At 50.5% G+C, this 7,168-nt stretch overlaps 2 protein-coding genes across 2 annotated transcripts in view; both read right to left on the minus strand.

Annotated features, from left to right (window-relative positions):
- LOC108864794 (cytochrome P450 3A29) overlaps positions 1-2,101 on the minus strand; it is a 2,971-nt gene extending 870 nt beyond the window's left edge. Inside the window, 1 exon segment of the mRNA XM_029112590.1 lies at positions 1,622-2,101. Coding sequence (XP_028968423.1) covers positions 1,622-2,101 — 480 coding nt within the window.
- A 1,527-nt stretch (positions 2,102-3,628) lies between these two features.
- Positions 3,629-4,742, minus strand: RpL21 (ribosomal protein L21). Its single transcript, XM_003747370.1, has 4 exons — positions 4,673-4,742; positions 4,226-4,374; positions 3,958-4,132; positions 3,629-3,828 (listed from the first exon to the last, which is right to left on the minus strand). Exons 2-4 carry the CDS (start codon positions 4,352-4,354, stop codon positions 3,647-3,649), a joined length of 486 nt encoding a protein of 161 aa, XP_003747418.1. The 5' UTR covers positions 4,355-4,374; positions 4,673-4,742; the 3' UTR covers positions 3,629-3,646.
- Between the last annotated feature and the right edge of the window lie 2,426 nt (positions 4,743-7,168).

Here is a 7,168-nt window from a genome sequence, read left to right on the forward strand (position 1 = left end):
AGCGTTCAACTCGGACACCACGAGCACTGCACTCAGACCTCGGTAGGATCCGAAAATTCTGCCGTGCTTACGAACAGCGTCGTCATAGTTGTCGAACGGGTTGCGGACAGAATTTTTCCAGAGATTCCGATGCAGGGCCTCCAGGAACGATTCATGAGGGATACCCTTGTCGTTCCAGTGAGTCGCCAGCCTAAACAATTTCAGGACCAGCAGTGTCACCGAAACGAGAAGAATCGCCGTCAAGAACATGATTCTCGTTCGCACCACCTCTGGACGTTAAGTGAGCGACTGATGGCGGAATGCGGAGGGCTGAGTCGTCCGGACGCGCGCGCCACGGGAGAAGTGAGATGACCTTGAATCTGCCTCGAGAGCATTCCAATCGCTGGCATTTGTACCTTGAACAGTGAGGGAGAGCTGCGATCAAATTCCTGCCAAGTATGATAACAATGATAATCACTGGAGCTAGGCGTTTCAGGCACTAAAAAATCGCATAATAGGGAGGCAAATTAGCACTGAAAACTCGCGACTTAGGCACTAAAAATCGGTCAAATAGGCAACATCGACGGAGGCGAAAAATTAGGTAAAGCGCCGTGCTGAGTCCGGAATGCATGAGCGGATGGGACTGCTCCATCTCGTCGACCATCGAATACCAAACAGTGATGGAACAGATGTGTTCATCACAAAGCAAGTCTCTGGTGTCATGTTTTATTCGACAACGGAAGCGTTACACAAACCTACTATATGATGCTTTACACTTTCCGGAGTCAAAGAGTATCGTCGATCGCTTACAAGATTTTATAAGGAGAGAACAACCTCTCGACATCGACGCTGACGAGGGGAGCATACGAAAGCGCGGCGAGTTCCGAGAAATCGGAAATTTCATCGCAGACTCCTTCGCCGACGATAGCTCGTCTCACCATACCGATCGTTCTCAGTCCGGTATTTTTTTCCAAAACTCTCTCGAATTTGGACCGTATGAGCTCAGCCTTCTGGCCGACGCTCGATGCAAGAGTCAGCCTGATATCTTCAACGATGTCGAGAGTAGATGAAAGACGCTGAGTGGTGCATTCTAGTTTTGTAATGCTCTCCGGGAGCTGACTAAAGTTTTAGGCAATGAACGCGAGGCTAGACTTGACATTGGGGTCGGCGAAGATTTCTTTTGCCTTCCGAATCGCAGCTGCATGGCTGCACTCAGCCATGTGCCCCAATGGGTAATTACAGGCGCAGGGCGAAGAGCTGAAGTTGGAGCTGTTTCTCGAAAGATTTTAACTCGAGATGGAGCTTTCAAGAAAACTTTTTTCACGCTGGAAGTCAAAGAGTCGACCTCTGGAAACGAGACCCGGATCTCTTCACAGACTCGGTGTGCGGCATGTGCTAAACAGGTTACATGTATCACTCTCGGACAGATTACTTTCAAGGCGTCTTCTGCTTTTTTCATATATGGTGCCGCGTCACTAAGGGATAGAAGAGCTCGGTCATGTTTGACGCCTGTCGGCCAGAGAAGGCTGAAAGCATTCATGAATGCTTGAGCAATTGTCGCGTGATTTGTGCGTTCGACTATTTCACAATCCAGCAGCATGGGGATATTAGAAGCCTCGTCCGAGCGAAGACGACCGATTACAGTGTTGACAACGTATAAGCCTCTCGAATCTGTGGTCTCGTCCACCGAGACCCAGATTGGATGCTCGCCGACGGTTTCTCTGATCTTGGTGACAGTTGCGTCGTATAGCTTCTGTAGATAATTTCTTCGGAGTGACCTCTGGTCAGGTATTTTTTCCCTGCTCCATTTCTCGAAGAATCTCTGGAATGACGCATTCTGGACTTTGTAGAGTGGGATGTTGCACTCGATCATCATCTGGCATAAGTCCATGCTGAAAATACGCCCTCTGCTCGAAAGCTCTACGTAGTTCTTCAGGAGACATAGACTCCGATCTTCTGGCTTCGCTCTCTGGGCGCGCTCCTGGTGAAACGCACCATTCAAATGCTGCTCGACGTAGTACTTCTTATCTGAATTGACGAGCTTCGCACACAACTTACAGGTGAGTGCGTAGCCGTCCGTCGTGAGACAATCGGTACCGAGTTCTTTCACAAAGAGCTCCATCCTGGCTTTCCCGGTTTTTCGTTGCCTGGGCATCTTCTCTTGTCGTGCACTTATGGGAAGTAGGCGAGCTCCCAGCTATTCGGTCTCGAATTTTCGTCGATAAGCGGTATCACCCGCGCAAACATCTAGCCAGAACACAAGTGAGCTCAGAGGTCTGTTCGACAGACACCGGCCTGGGGTCATCTCAGAGCTCATAAGGGGACGACGGATGTCCAGCTCGCGCGTTCTTTTAACTTATATTCTGGGATATGGACGACAGTACATCATCGGCTCAGAGGATCCACCAAGACAATGTTTATCTCCGTTCTCCGTCGCGCGCGGAAAGCGAGGGAAGTGATGCACACGTCGTGTACCTTTCGCACACCAAGTGGGACCATGCACCCAGAAGCCATCGAAGGGACGGCCATAAGACGAGAAAGAGGCAACATAGGCAAAATGCCTATCGGAAATTGATTATAGGCATTTTTAAGGATTATCGGGAAGAAAAGGCATTTCCAGGCATTTTAGGCATTTTGCCTGGAACGCCTAGCTCTAGTTATGAGCCTCATACCGGAAGAATCCCAAGGTTCTTCATTCTTGGGCTGATTCCTCCCACGGAGTTCCTTCTGAGGCCTCTCACCGATATATATTTCAGTTCTAGGGAGGGAGGGGGTCGTTGATCAGAATTCGACGGGATTGTGCCAAAAGTGCGTCCCCTCGTCCCCTGCCCACAATTGCATTCCCGAACAGAGCGTCTGTATTTCACATAATAACACGAAACCTGCGACAAGAAAACGAACAAGAGAACATAGGAATTCCCGGACTGTGTCTTCGAATTGAAAGTGAATGTCGAGTAATCTTGAATATTCGAGCTTTCGAGCACGTTGCTCACTCAATCCGTGCTCGCGAGTCACGAAAACATTCGACTCGTCTCCGCTAGATAAGTATTCCCAATATTTCTCGGGCCTCGGTACCGAGAGAAAGAGGGAAGAAGAAGTATCGTCACTCGCGCTTGCAGCATTCTTGCGAAACGAAACAGATCCCTTGCAGCTGCCACAAGCTCATTTTAAGTTCTACTTCGAGAGAGAGAGCAGCGAAGCCGTGCCATATCCGTGGGAAATTAATTCGGCGCACTCCCCGAAGCGATAGGTACAGTCGAAGTTATTTCTGCATCCTCAGTCCCCGTATTTTACGAAAGCTCGAGACCCCTGAGAATCGGGTATCCCGGGACCCCGAGACAGCCATGGTACCCATCGAAGGAAACACTGCACCGGTGTTTCCACTCTCAAGATATCCGCCTCCCCACATAGATGCGGAATATGGCCGGACAGCCCGAGTTCACCCAGGATCGTACCGTATCCGATCAGCGCTTCTCTACAGCGAAGGGAGGATGGTGCTGGAAGGACTTCTCGAGAACGATTACGAGATGATATGCGGCGGAGGAGCGGAGCTTTTGCCCGTATCTATCTATCTATGAATGTTATGGATTCCAGCATGGACTTCCGCCCCGCCGGACGAGGAGCATAAGGATGGAAGAACATCGCTCAGACAGTTTCAAGGTTTTATTCAAGCCATGAACTCGTACGGGATGGGCCTGACCAGCTGGATCTCGTGCTTGGCACGGACAACGTGCTGCTTGCGGGGTTGGCCAACCTCACGCTTGATGGTGATCTTGTTTTTGTTGCCCTGCTTCTTCAACTCAGCCCGGAGGGGATCGTTCTTATTGATACGCTCCAAGAAGTCCTTGCCTGCAATCGAGTGATAACTACTTCAAACACTGGGTTCAATTTGAGAGTGTGAGATCCGAGCTCATTGGAGATGTCTTGCACGAAGGGTGCGAGCAGCGTCGTTCTCTCTACGTTGGGATCGGAACTCACGGCACTGGGAGGGCTTGACGTGCTCGACGCGGATGTATATCCTCTTGGGGATGATCCTGGCCCTGACTCGTTTGTTAACGATCACACCTAGCGCACGATGCGACACATTGAAAACACGACCGGTGCGTCCGTGGTAGGACTTGTGTGGCAGGCCAGTTTGGAAGGCACCGTTTCCCTACGGATGGAACATGATTCTTAAGGCACCTGAAACCTGGGTCACGGAAGACTCCGTCAGGCACAGCCGATTCATTCCGGAAGGACATCATACCTTGATGTCAACGTAGTCTCCTCGTTTGTAGACACGAAGGTAGGTGGACAGGTGCTCGACTCCGCGTTTCCTGAAGTCCCGAGCGAACATGTACCGCGTACCGCGGCGGTAACCCTTTGTGTTTACCATGATTAGACTTTGTTATGACCCTGGAGTGAAGACGGCACTACTTTTAGCGATCCAGAGCTTATTCGAAGACCCGGACGGCACTGAGACGGTGACATACGGTAACTCGCTATTATCCGCGTCCGATAAAGCCTCCCAAAGAACAACGTGGTTTGCGGGCCGGTGTAGTACTTCGATAACTCAGAATCCGCATACGATACGCGACCCGCAAACGGCACCAGAGCGTGCACGAGTGTTACCGTGAGCTCTGAATATTACATTCATGAATGATAAAGCCACAAATTCACGTAATTATCACGAAAAATAGTCGATGAAGCATACCAAGTCGTGGTCAAACAGGAAAAGAGAAAGGAAACGGCTGCCGATGCCACAGTGGTTTCGGAATCGATGCGACTCGCCACGGAACGACAATTTCCCGATAAGGACTCCGAGGGAAGATGACGTTGCGAGTTCTTCCCTGCTCCCGGATGGACTCTTTGAATGAGCATTCTTGAAGATTGATTGCACCGGGAAGCCTCCCCTGGTTTGAGTCCCGATTCCGGATCGAGGTCAAGATTTTTGAAATGCCCGCCAGTCGACGATATCGGCAGGAACCGGAGCTCGGAGCGGAGGAACTCAAAGTTTTGAGAACGAATGCCATACTCGCGTCACCGATTCCGGAATCTTCGAGGTCTCCTCTTCCTATACCGGAATAGTTCGGTGCCGACGGAGTCTTCGTCCTACAGCGCTTGAAGGCCGCCCTGCATCAGCGGCGGGCTCGAAAATCTCCGCCAGGAGGCGCTTGCTTCGCGCTGATATGTATAACTATAAACATCCTCCCTGCACGTGTCTTTCCAGCGTCGAGTCTCGTCATGGTAAGTTGATGCCGATCGTATACTGCAGGATAGGATATTGCGTCGGGATATGATTTGCCTTCGCCCTTGAATATGATTAGGCAGCTCTCATCCGGCGGGTTCTCATCGTGGCTCTCCGCTTCTGTTTGTGGCAACTTTGCTGCCGTGGACTGCGCTGGGAAACTGGCGAGAAACCACGCTTTGTCGGGCAGCCGACTCGTGGATTTCCCTTAACTCGTGCATCTATCGAGCTCCGAAAATCACCTCTCGTGAGCAGCGATTTAGAGTTGAAACAGAGCTCAGGCAAGAGTAGAATACCCGTTTCCGGGCCCCTAATTCAACAAGTGGCGGAAGCTCATGCCCAGAAAACGCCGCACCCGAAGCGGGTTTTTTTCGATTGCTGCTCCCGCGTGGCGCGCCCATCATTGAATTAGTTTTGGAGAGAGCGTCGCTTCGAGAGACGAGGGCTGTAACATCAAATTGGCTTCATTTCCTAGGATAGCGGAGGAACAGTCGACCACGCGGTCCGTTCACGATCGGACGAAGCCAGAGCTATGGCGTCTTCCCGATCTCTGCTCCCTCGAGGCACGCTCCCGACGAGTGACTGCGGTGAGTCTTCCGCGGGAAATTCGGAAAAGATGCTGCTCCTCCCGAGATGCCATCTTTCTCTTCATCTAGGATGATTTCCATAATGGTTTCGCAAAATATTCGGATGAATGACTGTGATTTCAAACTTGGCTGTCTGAGAGCCTCGTCTCCGTGAGCCTATCAACTGGCAAAGACGCCTCGAACTCATCCCTTCGACTATTTCTCCAGGTCCCGGTACCTCCACGTGAAAGCGATCGAATTCTGCTTCGGCATTGACACAGGTTCGGGCGTTTCTCCACTCTGCGATAATGATTCTCTTGTCTCGTGATGAACATCTTATCTTGAACCTCCGTGAGAGTTACTGATTTAATGAGCCTGACATCGATTCCAATCTACCGCGTGCGAAGAGAATTAAGACTGCCTCTTAAGACACATATTCTCCCGCAGAAGCCGACTATCAGATGATAGTTACGAGTTTCTATTCTGGAGACGGATCGATTCGGATACTAGCGACGATTGCGGTGAGTGCTCGAAGCATAGCTTGGCCCAAAAATCATCATCATCGCTGACGTTTTTTAGCAGAACCGACGCTATTAGTGATGACAGATTTCTTGCGCGACAAAATGATTGTGGGTGCATAACTCGAATAACTTCAGTCTGATCCGTCTTGTCGAGCATCGAGACGGTTCAAGTCGAACTCTGCCAGGACTTATGTGCTTGATTTTCTCCTTCCACAGACTTCGGCAATCCCCATGAAGTTGCGGGCAGACGCTTCGGGGACCTCTCGGCGACATCGGTCGTAATCTGGGCTCAGACTTGGATGGTCAGTTGATTTCCGGTGGAATACGAATTGAATCCGTGATGAAATCAGACATGTCTGATGTCGTTTGATTCACAGTTTTTGTGAATTGTCGACAGCACAAAGATGCCACTTTGTCATAGTTACGCTGAGCAGCTCATTGTTCGACTATTCACCGAGTTTCCGGGAGCGTATAGGCCATTTTCCTGCTCTTACAGATCTCAAGTACTCCGTTGTACATCGGGTCTCTGAAGCCATCGCCCTGCGACTCACGTGATCCCGTATCTGACCTAGGTCAGTATCGCATGGTTGTATCTCTAACCTGAAACCATCCAAGGATGAAAAATAATCTAAAAGCTGGAATTACCGGCCGACCAATCACTGACGATTAACGGATCAGACGCCTGAATAAAACCTGCGATGTACATTCTTCGTTGCCGGAGAGCTGTCGATAACTAGTCGATGTTTTGCAGGCTCGTGAGCATGCGCATACCACGAACTCATCAGACTCGTACCGAATGCTGCGCCATTCGATGTGCTCAGTCACAGGAGGTAATGATGGAGGTCATAGGCAGAGAACTGACTCCTTCGCCATCT

The sequence above is a fragment of the Galendromus occidentalis genome, unplaced genomic scaffold, assembly GCF_000255335.2.
Source record: "Galendromus occidentalis unplaced genomic scaffold, Mocc_1.1 scf7180000077517, whole genome shotgun sequence".
NCBI lineage: Eukaryota > Metazoa > Arthropoda > Arachnida > Mesostigmata > Phytoseiidae > Galendromus > Galendromus occidentalis.

What these genes read in the sequence shown, in the direction of transcription:
- RpL21 (XM_003747370.1), bottom strand. Translation starts at nt 4,354, where the DNA reads ATGGTAAACACAAAGGGTTACCGCCGCGGTACGCGGTACATGTTCGCT. An exon ending in GAGACTACGTTGACATCAAG is followed by an intron (nt 4,133 to 4,225) that starts GTATGATGTCCT and finishes TTCCATCCGTAG; the next exon opens with GGAAACGGTGCCTTCCAAAC. An exon ending in CGTCAAGCCCTCCCAGTGCC is followed by an intron (nt 3,829 to 3,957) that starts GTGAGTTCCGAT and finishes ACTCGATTGCAG; the next exon opens with GCAAGGACTTCTTGGAGCGT.